The sequence below is a fragment of the Parambassis ranga genome, chromosome 5 (genome assembly GCF_900634625.1).
Source record: "Parambassis ranga chromosome 5, fParRan2.1, whole genome shotgun sequence".
Classification (NCBI taxonomy): domain Eukaryota; kingdom Metazoa; phylum Chordata; class Actinopteri; family Ambassidae; genus Parambassis; species Parambassis ranga.
Genome location: NC_041026.1, coordinates 28604953 through 28622161, shown reverse-complemented (window position 1 = coordinate 28622161; position 17209 = coordinate 28604953). Strand labels below are relative to the sequence as shown.

Here is a 17209-nt window from a genome sequence, read left to right as displayed (position 1 = left end):
CACAAATCCGCACAAAAGCACTGAATACACTGTAGTACACATGCCAGACCTGTGAGTGGCCATGGTAGACCTTGTCTACCATGGTCTGGTCTCATTCAAATCCTGTCTCACAGATAATTTTTTATTAGCATAAAGGAATCCTTATCCAGAAGCTATAGACTGCTGTGGGGTAAGCCAAGGTTCAGTTTTAGGCCCTACCCTCTTTAATCTTTTTATCATCTTAAAAACATCTCCCGAGTTAGACCATTCCTCTCTGATGCATGCTTTTATTAAATCTACAATTGATTATTGCAATGCTCTTCTTTCTGGTCTCGACTGTCTACAGTTACTGCAGAACTGGGCTGCACGCCTGCTAACTAAGACCAGGATGAGCGAACACATCACACCAATTCTAAAGTCTCTGCATTGGCTTCCTGTCAGCTTCAGACTTGTTTTTAAGATCCTTTTACTCGTTTATAAATCTCTTCATGGTCTTATTTATCTGATTTACTTCTAACATGTAAAACCTCTAGGCCGCTCAGGTCCTCTGGTACTGGCCTTTTCTATTCCGAAAGTAAAAACAAGAATGCACGCAGAGTCATCTTTTTCTTTCTATGGTCCTTGCCTGTCGAACAGCCTGCTTGAGGATCTGAGGGCAGCAGCTAGTGTGGACATTTTTAAAAGCAAACTTAAGACCTAGCTTTCTACCTGGGCTTTTACTTAATTAAGTGACATTCTTCGCTATTTATCTCTAGCTTATTTATTTCATGGTTTTTATCTGATATACTTACAATTTGTATCTGTTTATTTAATCTATATATCGTTTGATCTTCCTTTCTTTTATAGTAAGTGTTATTATAATCATTCTGCACAGGTCTTTTAGCACTTTTAGCTTATTTTAAGTCATATTGTTTGATAAAATGGATTTCTTTGGTTTTATTACAGTATTTTTAGGTTGTATTTCCATTTCCTTAGTGTCTCCTCACATTGCAAAAGCAAAAGCGTTTCTCTGGTCCATGTGTTTTATCCTATTCTTATCTCTTTTAATTTATACACTTTGACAGATGGAAGAATTGTGTATGTTGGTAGCCCCATCTCCCATTTAATATCAAAATATGGGCAAAGCGCAGGTAGAGCACAACAGGAGGCTGAGGAGACTCAATGTCACTCAATGTGGCTATGCCCCAAAATGTCTCCTTAACATTGACATGAACTGCTTTTATTATGCTCTGAGGTGGTGGGACAGGTTGACAGCCCATTGGTCTCATAGTCCTTAGTCAGCCATTAGACACACCTGACAAAGACAGTCAGACAGACCAACACAGGAAGAATTACTTTGTGCACCTCTTGTTTGCACAGAGAGTAGGATGCCTGCAACTGCAGACACTGTGGGGCTTAGAGTGTGATCACATTTCAATAAAAAAACGTGACTGACTTTCCAACAGCAGCCATGTGGGAAATTAGACTGAGGGACTACTCACACTGCAGACATCCATCCAAAATGTCTAACCTGCCAGATTGCCTGGGAGCCTGATCGCTGACCCCTCAGGTAATTAATCAGATGGAGACAAACCTCAACAGATCTGGAGCAAATTTCTAAATTTAGTCAAGGGCGACAGATTCTATGCAGGATGCCAGACTTTAGATGAAACCAGACTGACATCTGTGAGTGAGTTACTCTGCCTGCTGAGGGGGGTATTTTTTTGACCCTCTGTTGGAGCATTTGGCTTGCTTGTTTGTGCCCTTTTGGACTTAGCAGACTGTGGCTGATCTCTGCCCTGGTTGTTAATAATACACACAGAATCCAGGAAATAAACAGTATGATATGTTTACAAGTTTAAATAAACCTGCATTTAAAACTGCATTTACTCTTGATCTCTTTGTAAGGGGGGAAAGGCTGCCCTGGAGTGAACCTGTGGCTTTGACCTGCTTCAGTTAATTAGCAGTCCAAGATAAACATTTGACTGCTTCGTTGCTGTGACAGCACAGTGCATGCTCTCATTAGTGAATAATACAGTCAGAAATTCAGACGTCTCAGTGGAGATCTGTGGTCTGAAGGCTTGTTTTTACTTTAACACTCATTCTCTCATGACTCTGAGAGTCATTTGTTTGTTACATTCATACATCATCTATAGAGGTACTGTTAGGGAAGGAAATATTTGAACCCCTGCTGATATTGTAATATGCCCACTAACAAAGAAATGATCAGTCTATAATTTCAATGGTATTATTATTTGAACAGTGAGAGACAGAACAATAACAAACAAATCCAGAAATATGCATTTCAGAAAAGTTATAAATTAATTCTCATTTTCATGAATGAAATAAGTAGTTAATCTCCTATCAATTAGCAATATTTCTGCTACCAGGTGTATTTTATACAGTTAAGGAGCTGACACTGGAAGCCCTCTCAGCTTGTTACCTGAAAGACACCTGAAGATGGGGCCATGTAACGTCAAATGTTAGGTGAGAACCTCCTTCCCTCAGCCACGACATTGAAAATGGGTTGTGGGTGGGTATTACAATGTGACAATGATCCAAAACACACGGCCAAGGCAACAAATGATTGATCTAGAAGAAGCATATTAAGGTCTTGGAGTGGCCTAGTCAGTCTCCAGACCTTAATCCCACAAAAAATCTGTGGTGGGAGCTGAAGGTTGGAGTTGCTAAACATCAGCCACCAAACATTAATGACTTGGAGAAGATCTGCAAAGAGGAGTGGGACAAAATCCCCCCTGAGATGTGTGCAAACCTTGTGGCCAACTACAAGAAACCTCTGACCTCTGTGACTGCCAACAAAGGTTTTACCTCCAAGTACTAAAGCACATTTTATGAAGGGATCAAATACTTACTTCATTCATGTAAATGCAAATTAATTTATAACTTTTCTGAAATGCATGTTTCTGGATTTGTTTGTTATGTTTCTGTCTCTCACTGTTCAAATAAACCCACCATTGAAGTTATAGACTAATAATTTCTTTGATAGTGGACAAACTTACTAAATCATCAGGGGTTCAATTCATTTTTTCCTAACTGTATATTCATCTGACAGATGAAAAATGTAAAATTGCTGGACCAGTAAGAAATGACAGTGAACACAGTCTTTATAGTTTTTTTTTTATGGATTTATTTTTCCTCCACATTCAACCCAGTCAAGCAGAGCACATATGTACATGTAAATGTAAAACCATGAAGAGTAGATTAGCATAATTTCATGGTGATGGAGATGAAAAGAACAGAGAGACAGAGAGAGAGAGAGAGAGAGAGAGGGAGAAGCAAATGTGTAGGCAGCAACACTGAACTCCAAAGGGATTTCTCTCAATTCTGTACCAAGCCATTTAATCTGCTAAGAATAATTCAGCACTTCATTGTTTCTACACTTTCCCCTTCCACGAAAAACACAACTGTGACCTTAAACCTCTGGCATCATTCACAGTGTGCTACACAGACTCTGTTGTAGGCCCCAAAGCTGAAACTACCTACTATCTACTCACAGTAGAAGAACATGTAAAGAAGTGATTAAATTGAAAAATAGCCTGTATGTGCTATGCAAGCTGAAATATACACCTCACATTCTCAACATGTTCAACCTGTAAAGAGAAGAGGCTCCATTCAGCCAATCAGAGCAGTACAATGAGTATCAACAGGGCCGTGCAGAGACTTTTGTAATTATATTAAATTTTTGCATATTATTATACTATATGTATGTACGGTACTTGCACACTTGACTGAGTACTACATACTGAATATTTGAACTAGTACTGTCGAATTCACCATTAACTTAGGTAGCTTACTGCTTATCTTTTATGCACCATCCAATGTCCTTTGGGTATAGCTTAATATAATATTGTACATATTTATTGTAAATTATGTTTATAGTTTCCACCTACACTGTATATAAATTTAACCACACACAGTGTGTTCATTGTACTTAAATCTTTATGTAATGTCCATAGCACAACCATCTGTATATTATGTTTACAATATATTCAGTAGTATATTCCCCTTGTATGTGCCCATAGTACTGTCCTTATTCTGTACTGTAAATACTGTATATCTTGGAATTGCTATTTACTGCATTTCTGGTTATATGTCCAAACTGCATATTGTTGTGTGGTACTTGAACATGTGTAATGACAATAATGTTCCCTAATCTCTGATCTAATCTTGACTATTTTAAGTGACAGACTGTTGCAGATTTACAGCATTCTTCTTGTGAATTAATTCATCTTTACTGTCTTCAGTCTCCTAATTACTGTGATTTGGCCAATTATCACACTGCAGGAAACTATTTATTTCTAAGATACTTGAAAGAGTGGTTGTAAGTCAGTTAAATGACCACCTGCATAGGAACAGTCTGTTTGATGCCTTCCAGACTGGATTCCCACCACAGCACAGAAACAGCACTGTTTAAATTCACTAATAACCTTCTCATGGCATCAGACCTTGGACTCATCTCTGTACTTGTTCTTCTCTGTACAGACAAACAACCATTCACACTCACGTGTATGTATATATTGTCAGTTAAACAAAGATGAACAACAGAGACTGGTGCAGGCAATAAACATTAGAATATTCAGCATGGAGACAGAGAAACCTGCAGAGAGAGAGAGAGAAAGGAGAGAGGCACAAAACTATGAGGAAGACAGCAAACAGTTTATGACATGAATCACCAGTATTAACCAGACTAAAGAGAATAGAGGAGAGGTAAGGGTGAGAGGGGGATTTGAGAGGACAGGGAACTGCTCAGTGGATCACGTTTGACAGCGTAGGCTGTATCTATACCTGACTACACTGTAGTTTAGACTAGTTATACACCTTACTAAACAGAAAGGTTTTAAGTCTGGTCTTAAAGGTGGATTATCATCACTGTGGTGAATGCACAGGTTAGAGGTTAGATGTCTTTTGACATAATCACATAAAAAACATTAGAATTTAGTTAAACATGTGGGAAAATTAAACAACTCATTTATGTACAATTGTTGTCAATTAGTTATTTTTATCATAAAGCTGTAACTCAACCTTACTGTGCTGAGAGTACCACTTATTTAGCTGTTTATTCACTATTGTCAAAAATATACTCCCATCACAATGATAGTGTATGGTTGGGGTTAAGCCAGGTGAGCGTGAACATCCCTTAATTATGCTGCTGTAGCAAGACTTCCCATGATGCCCTGAGCGCCTCTCCTTCAATCTCATTCGGTCTGCATGCATTAATACAAAATTACATGTCAATAAATGTATATTTTTTCTCGCCATGCACCTTTCTGTTTAGGAGTAATTATTTAATCTTCTTAATATGTTAATCTAAACTATAATAGAATTAAGTATGAATTGGAATATTCACATTACACAGATATATTTTGTGACATACACTGCGTGTGCTTTTGCACATGAAGACTTTAGTATGCACACATTCACAAACATACACACGCTTTTATAGATGTCACCAGTGTGTGTCAATCCTGTCAACACCACAGGCTGCCTCAGGAGGAGGAGGAGGAGGAGGAGGAGAGGAGGAGGAGGCTTGTGCAATGCCGAGCCATAATTGGCTGTTGCCATATCAACGAAAGGAGGGCCCAAGTCAGAGATTGGTGGGGGAGGAGCTGCAGTTTGATTATAAAACCCTCCTGAGCAGCAGTTTCTCCTCTCCAGAGCTATCTCCACTGTATTTCTCTGTTCTTTATTTAGACTTTCCTGTTATCTGACCAGTGAGGCTGCGCTCTGCGTGTCTACAGAGGACAGAGGGAGGGTGGAAAGGCGAGCTGTCAGGCGGACTCCTGAACAGAAGCCAAGCCGTCTGTCTGTCACTGTGACAGAGGTGCCTGCATCTTTTGGATTATCTTTGCTGTGAGTGACACCTGGGAAGGCGAGGGAAATCTGAGCGGAGAGACAGGAGGCTGCTCAGACCCCCCCTCACCCACAACCTCACCTCCCACTCCCAGCATCCTGTGTGTAGATGACCTCTGCTCTTCTGTGAGTAAATAGCTCTGCTGCAGACACATTCATTCACAGTTTTATTACATACAATATAGTACGGGTCACAAGGTCAGGGGAGGCAGAGGTAAATACTTTGAGGATTACCTTTTTAGGACACCTCATTCCACTAATTGGCCACACTGGTTGTTACTTCTTTTGACTTGAAACTTCATCTTTAGGTTGATTTTTAATAGTTTTTTATTTAATAATAGGCAGAGGTTACATCATAGTGTAACATAGCCAACTTTAAATGTGTTGCAAAACAGAGACTGGTTCTTACTAGGCAGGTCGCTCTACTGGAAGGTCACACTTAGACGTTGTTTATCCATAATAAGATCAGGCATTACATAATGTGTTGTAAGTGCACTAGACGCTGATATGAGGACAGGTGAGGCAGCATTTTTCAAAAACTTTTATATGTGTCTACAGTAACTGATGCCTTTCCAGTTAGGACACCTGAAACTCCCTTCCTGCCTGCACCCATCCACCCACTCACTTACCCACCTCTCTCCTCTCTGATGAGCCTTTTGCATTAGTACTAATGTGTAACCTGACACAAGGGATAGTAATCACTCAAATTCACAGAATCACTATACACACAGCACTGTTTACTTATGAGGGCCTGTGGGTGTTATTGAGTACCTGGTGTGTGTGTGTGTGTGTGTGTGTTTGTGTGAGTGTACTAACCAGCTTCCTTTTTCCACATCACTGTCATACTTTGTTGAATCATGCAGTTTTTTCTGCTGCCTGGTTTTATCACAAAAATATATCAGTGACAAGTTACACTTCTACTTAAAGTGTTACATATTCAGCAAACCAGTAAGTCTGAAGAAATGTGTAAAATTGAAACAGAGGTATCAAATCAGTTTTTTGTTCTTTCATATTAAAACAAGCAGATAATGGACATTTTAATGCAACAATGACATTCTATGAAAATTGTTTAAATTGACCTTTTGACAACCCCTCTTCTCTACAGAATCATCTTGTCATAGCATAGCAACTGTAAGTAAGTCCGACTTGTCAGTCAAGCTTAAAATTTGTGATTATAGCAAAACAGCATGCATTGGGCACTCTAATATTCAACACAATGGATGACTAACTTAGTGGGTACAGTGATAACATAGTGCTGTACTCTGGTGTGGGAAATCTCACACCAGAGTACAGTCTGATAGTTTGATGCATGGCAAGATGGATCATGAAGGTATATTGTCATGCAGCTGTTTTGCAAGGTTAATGTTGCCCTTTGGCAATGTCTGGCATGCAGCCTGTTTTGACCCAACAGATTTGCCAGGTTAATGCACCCAATTGGATACACTGCTTTTGTACCCATTCCCAGCCGGCTCCATGCAAGCCCCAAATCTAAACCCAAAACACACACAACACAACTGTACCCAATAAATCACTGAATCAGTCTTTTCCATGCTTCCCCTTTATTGTCCATGTAATTCTGGTAGCATAGCAGTGGGGTTCTAAGAGATAGGAAGTGTTTTCAGAAACAGATTTTGAGTAAATTTTAGTGGTTTATTTTCATCCAATTTTCTTTGTTGGTCAGGTCATATTTTCATGTCTTGTTCATACATGAGCCGCTGCTGAGGTTGCGTATTTTATAGCAAGGTGTTCGGTTGTGTTAGGAGCTGTTAAAGAGGATTTTATATGGTTCTTATTTTAAAATGACAAATCAGGAAGTTGCATAGACAGCTGCAAGCTAGAGGTCATAAAAAGACAATGTAGTAGTTGCCATTGTTGAATGTATTTGCCTACTTTTATCAGGCATTTATTATTGGCATAATAAATCTGCCCTTCTTAAACAGAATCTGTGCAAGCTAACATACAAAGCCTGACGTTTGTAGCAACAGTGACTAAGAGGTGATGGTTTGGTTAACTGAACACTAAATTCGCTCCTTTTGTGCTGCCTTTGTTTTTCCTAGATTTGCATTTTTACATTTTCTTTCTGGTCATGATATTCCAGACAACATCCTGACACCAGCAGCTGCCTGTGTCACATAATAATAACAGTTAAATTTTTTAGTAGTGAGCTTTGCCTCAGACGAAGGTTTTTACTACAATTTGAAGTCCATAATAGCATCTCTGTGCCTAAGCGGAGGCACAGTAGTAATGTTTACATAAGCAGCTTATTATCGAGTCTCTGATTCATCACACAGTCCTGGGCCCACTCAGCCATGATAATGTTGAAGATAGACCATACCATATTCAACAACAGCCCTGGCACCGGCACTACACACCACTCAGAGACGAACAAACATTTGGCCAAATGGAACACAGTTTGCATTTCACACAGCACCGGCGCGCTCTCACTGAAAGGTTAAATGCTTCAGCAAACATGTATCTTCTTTGAAAATAGATCCATCATGTCCACAAAATGAGACTCCACACCTTTGATGTGTCTACATAGGAACCTGTTTCCTAAACACTGACGTCAGATATAGAGCCAAAACATATCGTCACTGTGTTCGCATTGGCCAATAGTTTTAGTTGAATAGAATGAAAAAAATCCAAAGTAAAATGCAAAACCTGTATTTACTTACAATTGTCAGCACTATCTTGTGCTGTACAACAAACAACTGTAAATTAGCAGACTAGTATATAACCAGTGACAGGAATGTGTGTCGCATCACAAGCATCCTCATAACCCAGCCATAAAAAACACACACAAAAAACGACTCCATAGCACTACCAGTGGTCGCACAGCAGACATAACACCTTAAAAATCCTACAAATCCTACAACTAATGTTGTGTAAAATAAATATGCCAGAACTTTGATAAAGTTCACTTCAATAAATTCACATTGTAGAAACATGCAACAAAATAGTCTAAGTTCAAAGGTTCACTTAGCATGGGTCAGACCCTTAATAAAAATCTGGCTGCCGTTATTCAATAAAATAAAAAAATGAGCCTCAGTGCTCAATTATTGGTCAGATTCTGTCTTTTTGTGCAGAAGCAGCAGCCACATTCTCCCTCCTGTGCACCCACTGCTGCTGCCAAAGTCACATTAAATTACTTAAAAAAAGAGCCCCGGAGGACCAGGAGTGTTGCTGGGCATGCTTTCTCCTCACATTCAGAATGCTTTAAAAGCATCTCAGAGGTGGGCCGGCGGTGCATTCACACCCAAGCTATCCAGCTAATTTAAAGTTAAATCTGAAGCAGCCAGTGTTGTATTAATACGTGTTTTGCCACTGGAAAATGCATGTTGTGACTGTCGCTGTATAGTGAAGAGAATCCTTTTGATGATTGGCTGATCAAAGGGATTTGTTTGCTTCTTTGAGCAGGAGAGTGGACAGTGTGTCCACTTTGAGTTCATCGTGTGCGCTTCATAATTACAGAGGTTTTTTTTCACAAGTTGTTCGTCTAGTGCTGCAGCTGTGATGGCTTATTAGATGCTGGCTTGCACGCTGACACAGGCAACAGCCACCTTGGGAAATGTATCATGTGTTGTGTGCAAGTGGTGTGAGGTAAGCTGTGAGTCACAGAGTGGCTCCTGTCAAAAACAGGACCATAAGCCAAAAGGGAGGAGTACCAATACACAAGAATAATCACACACATAAACACACACAAAGAACACTCTATTTGCTATCTCATTCTTAAAAGCCAAACCTTTGCAGTTGGCAAGAAGGTTTCTTTACATGTGGATATTTAAATATGTGCCTAAAAATGTTTTAATGAAAAACTGATTGGGTTATTTAGCTAAACTTTTTGAGAATTTGACAAACTTTTATCCAATAATATAAACAGAAAGGTCAAAAAATGTCTTACTTTGAAAATATAAGATGTTAAATAAGTAAATTGTTTAATGTACTAATTCTGTTTGCACAGAATCGGTCATGAGGAGGAATTATATAACTATAGTTTGACAGTGTTTTTTTTTACTTTACAAATTATAGACATTGCACAGATTAGCACAGGGTTAAGATCACAGAGAACCTCTGTAATTACAGCACCACAAATTACAGCACTATAGATAAGTCTAGTCTTGTGCTAAATGCTCTTGTCTTTTAACTTTTTTATCACAACAAGATAAAACTAGGCCTAGGCATAGGCAAAATTGTATATAGCCATGTTGGCAAGGCCAAGTACCATTAGTTGCTGGTGAAATTTTAGAGTGGATTAAAATGCTAATACATAGAGTGCACTTCAGCAAGGTAACCCTATCAACACGTACTTCAGCTTCACCTTTTGAGTGCAATGATTATACAAAATCTATCCATTTTAGCAAAAACAACACAGTTCTATTTTGAAGACATTATTAAATAGAAAGTGGTTCTGAGAAATACTGTGATGACATTGCTGATGATGAGGTGTACATCTTTCCTATGAGTCACTTTGCAAAGTTTGTTGTCAAACAAGACACCTACTAGTCATGCAAACGTTCTATGAGTTCAGTGTGGAAGCAATATGGAAACACTTCAGCTCAGAAAATGCTGCTTGACCTTTCAGTAGCTTATGTATCTGTTCTGTCAGCAGGAAGTTTCACAATCTGGTGTCCTACTGCCCTCGCTGGTGTAATTTCATGCTTTCAGTCACAACAAACGACTGTCTGAGGATGATGACTATCCCCTCAGCAATTTTCACCCTCTTTCATCTCCTTATTCTTCTTCTTGGGTTTTCTTTCTACGGTATTTCTCTCTTTTTGTTTCTTCACCCCATGGCTTTAGTTGTAGGCAGTTAAAAGCATCAGAAGAGATATTTTTAATTTCTGACATGCCTTGCATCACATGGTGACATATCTTATCATTAAGATCTAAACCTCTGATGTCAATCTGATGTCAGTGTATAGTGTGTTGTGTGGTAAGTTGCACTCTGCCAGGTTCAGGTACTGCATGAGTAAAGCTACGCCTTATCTCACAGTCAAACAGTCTGCTCTTTTTCTTTATTTGGAAAATGGATTGGTCCACTTTCACCCTGTTAATATTTGACAGCCTGAACATGTAGTAGGAAGGTTCAGGCTTCCAGGTGCCTTTTTTGTAAATCCTTGCAATTTCAGATGAAAACAAAACCTGGTGAGACTGCAGACACATTTTCAGTCTGCTGTCTTTGTGCAATACACCCGTTCATAAGAAAAGCCACCTTGGGTTGCAGAATGCCTGGATACAGCAAACACAAGTTGAATCTACACCGACCTGTGCCGGTATGGTTCTATTTATAGATCCCTGTTGATGCTAATATTTTATGGCTGTGTTCATTAAATAAAGCCATTAGATCATTAAACCACCAGACACTGTTTCTTGCTAAATGTATATTCATAGTGAGTATCTATTTTATTCTCCCCAACTTGGAAAACTTTGGTGTTGACTCTTCACATTTGTTAAGAATAAGTTTACTTTGCGGGAGACCTGTACAAACCTTAATTAGGAGCCATGTATGACTGAAAATGACCCTAAATGCGCTTCAGTTATGAATTCATAAGCTGTAGGTAAGGTGTTGGTGTATTTTGACCACAGAAACGTTTTTCCCAACACACGTAATATAAAATTGTGGAGGAATCTTAGCCCATTCTTCTTCACAACATTGTTTCACAGCATTGAGTTTTTTTGGTCATTTTACCTTCCTCAAGCATTTCAATTTGTTTAAGGTCTAGACTTTAAGTAGGTCACTTCAAAACCTTGATTATTTTATTTTTCAGCCACTCTGATGTAGATGTGCTGCTGTGTTTTGGATCATTGTCCTGTTGCATGACACAATTACCACCAAGCTTTAACTGTCTGACAGGTGGCCTCACATTTGCCTCTAGAATATGCTGTTCAAGTCTTATGGTTTGATCAAATCAGTACAACTTGCCCAGGTTCTGTGACTGCAAAAATTGCTCAAATCATTAGCCCTCCATCGCTTTGCTTGGCAGTGGGTATGAGGTGTTGCTGCTGAAATGTTGTAAAATGCTGATATTGTGGTGAATTTACTGATTGAATTCCAAATACTTTAGTAATGGTTTTATAAGCCTTTCTAGATTGATGTGCAGCGACAGTTGCTTCTCTTGCTTGTTGCTTGTCTTTCACTCTTGTCATTGTGTTAACACACACCTGAATGCTCCAGAGCAGCAAGTGCCAAAACAAAAAATGTAAGAAAAAAACACAGTAAGAGGTCAGACCCATGACTTTGCTGGATGGTATATAGGCAGGGTAAATATTAGGATCTATTTGGAGTACTAATATTTGGTACTAAAAATCACCATAAACTGATGACTTACTGTGATGTTATTCTATTTAGCGCCTTCGTGACATGTGTGGCGCCTTGTACAGCCTGGTGTGAGGCTACAATACACAAGTTGGATGGCCGCCTCAGTACTGTTGTTTTTCGCTTACGGTTCCTGACTACAGTAGGCCTACTGTTTATAAGGAGACAGGGGGGTGACATGTTTACAGAGAAACACAAAAGAATATATTGTGCCTGTCAGAAGTATTGCTGGTCCTGCTGCACCTTCATTAATAGCACTTTTTTTAAGAGCAAACATCTGAGCAGGCGTGAATTGGATGATGAAGTGTGAAGGACGTTGGCAGATAAATAGAGTGAAGAAGAAGACAGTGCAGTCACACAGAGAAACTGAGGAAGTCTGATGTATAGGCATATAGCAGAGAATGAACGCTAATTGTTGTCTAGCCAGGCCTGGATAAAAAAAAGATGTGAAAAGAGGAAACAAATGGTCATCCATAACAGCTGCAGCCTATGAGGAGGCAAGAATGTGACATCATATTTTTAACAATATGTACTGTGTAAGATTTCATACAGATGTCAAGTGAGAGAATGCAGATTTTTCATAACTGATTCAAGCACAAGCCTTGAGTAGGTTACTCTGTTAAGGCTTTACTCTTTTTTCATCACAACGCTGCACAGAGACGTGTCTGGGAGAGTTGATCATCACTGCAGGGCATGAGAGGGAAAACCCTCTGGGTTTTTTCTTAAGGCAATCGCTCTTATCACAGAAAGGGTTTAAAGCAAGTCTGTGTAACATGGCCATTAAACACATGGTGAAACTGCTCTGTGCCACATGGAGGAGATCAAAACTGGTCAGACTGCTAAAAGGATAGTCTGAGCTTTGTTTGTAGGATATAATTGGATTGTGATGTTACCAAGCTACAAGAATGTCTCTGAAGCCACCAAACCTGCCTGCAGGTATTTAAAAAAATAATGATGATGAAATTATATTTATAATCACGTTTCATCTTTTATTCAATTTCAATCCAAACAATTTGTGAAGATAAATAAAAAATAATCTCAATTATTAGGTGGAACAGGGAAGTTGGTGGTGACCAAAGCAAAAAAGTAGTGCTACGTTTTGGCAAGTGCTTCTTACCAAAGGAAGTCTTTTGGCATCACTGTACAGGAAATGGTGATGTAGTGCATTTGTGCTTTGTCCTGTGCTATTTTGTTTGCAATAAAGCTCAGTTTGTGACAATCAGTGATACAAGTGCTGTAGAGCAAAACCTTCATTTTCATCTTGTTTACTAGCATGATATACAGATATGGATGCATTTATTTAGCTCTGCACACATCACTGCTACAAAGATGTGTACTGTCTCAGTTATATTGTCAGGGCTCTAGAGTGGGCAACCAATTTGGTTGCAAATGCAACCTAATTTCTCAATGGTGTGACCAGCCATTTGAAGGAAAAAAACTCTCTGTGACTCTAGAAGTCTCCCTGTGGTTCAAGGAGAGACACACATTATGTCTAAACCAATCAGAGATAGTAAAGGGCGGGAACCCCTCTGTGTGTGTATGTTTGAAAATGTGTCTGCTGCAGTCAGTCCGAGACTGTCTGCTGGAAATCCATAAGAAGAAGAAGAACACCTGTTGCTCAGAGAGCTGAATGCTGTTGGCTACAGCTTGTTACATAGAACAGAGAAAATATGTTTGTTTCTTAGGTGGCAAGAACAGTTTGTTTTGGCTCGGACATTGCTGACTAACTCATATATTCATATAGTTAATCGCAATTTTTTAAAAATATAAATGTTACGTTAAAATGTTACAATTAAACTGGTGAACACATTTTATTAGTGCTGTCAAACGATTTTCATTGTCAAATCAGGATTGTCAAATTTTAACCAGATTAATCACAGGGTTGCTGTGGATTAATTTCGATTAATCACGATGAAATATCACTCATTTTCAATCTATAATAGTCACATTCCATTTTGCTTTAGATGTGTGTGTGTATGTGTGTGTGTCAGAGGGCAGCTTGTCCACATGGCCCGAGAGGAGAGCTCATTGTGATAGAGTAATCCTCAGTTCATTTTATGATGATATGTGATTATTTACCCTGTTCATATTTCCTGTATTGGAGATCCATTTTTGGACCTCAGTATTTCTAAAACTTTGGCTACGGCCCTGCTAGGCCTGTTAAACAAAAAAACAGAGTGGATGATAAGAGAAGGTGAAAGGAACATTTTTGTTAAGATAGATGTTAAATTAAGACAGCTAACAAAAAGTTAGTCTAGAGCACTAATTGTGCATTGTTGTTGCAATATGACAGCATGACAACAAAAATTGGATTAGCTGCATTACAGACTTAAAACACCAGCTGTTAAACTGTAATGCTGGTTTCTGAAGCACCACCATTCATCGCCCTTTTACGGGTGAGTGTGTGTGTTTCAGTGCATATGAAGCACTGGAGCACTCAGTAATGTAACCCCAGGCCCAAGGTCAATAGAATATAACCCATCACACATCCCACACACACACAGGACTCAGGCAGCCATGTGCTTTTCTTCTATTGCTTTCTATCATACACACACTTTAACACGCATGCACACACAACAGAAGCCAGGTATCAGGAAAGTGAAGAAAAGAGTTAACCCTTTCTGTATTCTTGAGTGGATTACCTATGAGGAGTTCACAACAGTTAATCTTCCTTGTATAGAGCTGGAAGCACAGTCTTTTATTTTGAAGGATGCTAAAAAAAGTTTAGCGTTGGCATCATTTATAGGATATGAAATTGGTAGCATAAGTGTCATATGTTTAGGGACAACATCAGTGGGACGCAGCTCAAAGTCTGACACAGAGTCTATAAAAGCCTTGTAGTACCCCTGTACTTGTGAAAAATTCAAAATATTTAATTTTTGACAGATTTTTGCACCGAGCCTGCATGCTCACTGTAAATTGCCTAACTTTTTATCATTTACTTGCTGGGCAACTCACCCCCCTCCCTCCTCTTGACCCCCTCAGAGATCACAGCTTGCATTGGCAGCCTGTCTGGCTGTCAGGTACAGGAAGCTGCCACATTCACTGGACAAACACAGTGGTTGTCAAAGCTGTGGTTTCAGTTAGCCTAATGGTTTGTCTCTGAAACTGTGCCAGAGCTTTTTCACCGGCCTGGTCAGAGGAAAAAAACGAAAGAAAATATTTGCCTCAGGTTTTATATCTGAGCGCGTGTGAACTCATCACCCAGTGTGAGTCACAGTTGTGTATCTCCATGCTTGTGCTGTGCGCTCTATATGCCTTTGGACTGTTGAATGTGTGTCATAATTTCTGATGACTGTGTCCACTGACCTGCATAAAACCATGAAGCCCATCTAAACAAGCTTCACATCCTTTCCATCAGCTGGCCCCATTCTAAATGAGCACACATGAAGGGAGATGTATGTATTAATTTAGCCTGATCTCACATGGGTCACTGAACCACTGGCATATGGCTTTTTTTCTGAATCAAACACAGTACTCTTCGTCCTCTCAAAGGCATTACAAAAGCTCCAGTGGAAGTGAGCACTGACCAAAAGGACAATATTCTGTTGTTCTGTGTGTGGACTAAAGTTAATCTGTGTATTTACAAGTCATTCAGCAAACTAGGCTGCTGTCAACAATTTACCAAAATCTGTAAAGGAATAACAAACAGGGTCGTTACATCCCTCCTCTTGATTTTTCATTATCATTTTATACCTTGATTCATGAATATTTAAGACTTTAGTCATGTGATTTCTAAAGAGTGGCTCTACTTAAAGGTATTAAAGTATTGTATGTACAATGATTATTGGGATTCCAACCACTACAACTGTCAAAGAGTTCTTCTTACTCTTGCATGGTTTTCAGCATTTTATTTTAAATTATAGTGCATGTGTGCATAGATGTAATTCAAGATCGTCATTCCTTAAGCAACAACCTAGTTAGCAGACAGTTTGTACCTTAGTTATTATTACTTTATTGTAACTTTTGACTCCCTCTTCATAAATCTAAAAGAAATAAACTATAATTATGAGAATTAAATGCTTTTGTTATAGTAAAGAGAGAGTCTGTTGCGTTAGAGTTGCTGTAGAATGGTCCTATCTAGCTTAGTTCTGTAGTCATTGCCTGGATTAGCAATTTTTCCTAAAAAATTATGTTGATCTTACCAGATCTGTACAGTTAATATAAACAAACAAATTTCCTGCCTAACCTGATTCCTCCCAGTATCTTGGTTTGTTGTGTGCATGTAAACACAGCCAATGTTGACAACAAAGCATGCTGTCACAAAATCTGCGACCTCACAAGTCTCAGGAACTCTGAGCCAAATGTCTGTTTTTGTGAGGAAGCACAGAACATATCAACCAAACAATTAATGCTTATACTAACACTAACTCTGAAAACACAGCTTTGAAGGATGGACATGTGCAGGTCCAACTGATACAGCCCCCTTTTACCATAGAATTGATTTTTAGAGGAGGTGATTTCAGAATAAGGATGGAGTTGAATCTTCTGTGTTATTCTTGAAAACATGACCTTAGTACTGTGTTGTAGTCCTGCTTGATACTTTTTGTGTGGAATTGTGTTTTAAGCACTCCACAGCAGTGGCCACAGGCTTGTTGCACATTTCATCGTTTAGAGATGGGACTGGCAAACAATTTCATTAAACACATGAAATGATTTGCAGGTCCCATCTGTAACATTACAGAAACTGGCTTATGAATGACCAGATTTTTGTATTGCAACATGTGGCAATTCTGAGACAGCAAACATAAAAGATATGAAGAGGTGGGGGGATCTAGAAAGACAAATAGATCAATGGGAGTTTAAAAGAGGAGAGTGGGTGCCGTAGAAAAATGAAGTATGTTTGTGTCCATGCAGGATCACAGCCCCTGGAAAACAGATTTGCTGGCACCTTGCTTTGAGCAGATGCACTTGTGTGAGCTTGAGTGTTTGTGCGTGTGTGTGTGTTATCAGACAGTGTCACAATCAGCAAAGACCAGCTTCCTCCCTTTGATCGAGGATTGGCTGCAAGGATCCAGACCTTAACACAAGAGAGAGAGAGTCTGTTGTCTGGAAGATAAATGG

The 17209-nt window shown here is 39.2% G+C and overlaps 1 protein-coding gene across 2 annotated transcripts in view; it reads left to right on the top strand.

Moving 5' to 3' along the window:
- The first annotated feature begins 5642 nt into the window (after positions 1-5642).
- The window catches only part of cdk18 (cyclin dependent kinase 18), a 36709-nt gene continuing 25142 nt past the window's right edge, over positions 5643-17209 (top strand). The window contains exon 1 of one of the 2 annotated variants that reach the window (XM_028405919.1): positions 5643-5955. In XM_028405919.1, coding sequence (XP_028261720.1) covers positions 5939-5955 — 17 coding nt within the window. In that variant the 5' untranslated portion in view covers positions 5643-5938. Of the gene's footprint in view, positions 5956-6934; positions 6961-17209 lie in introns of those variants that run through there. The other variant, XM_028405920.1, reaches the window with a different exon arrangement.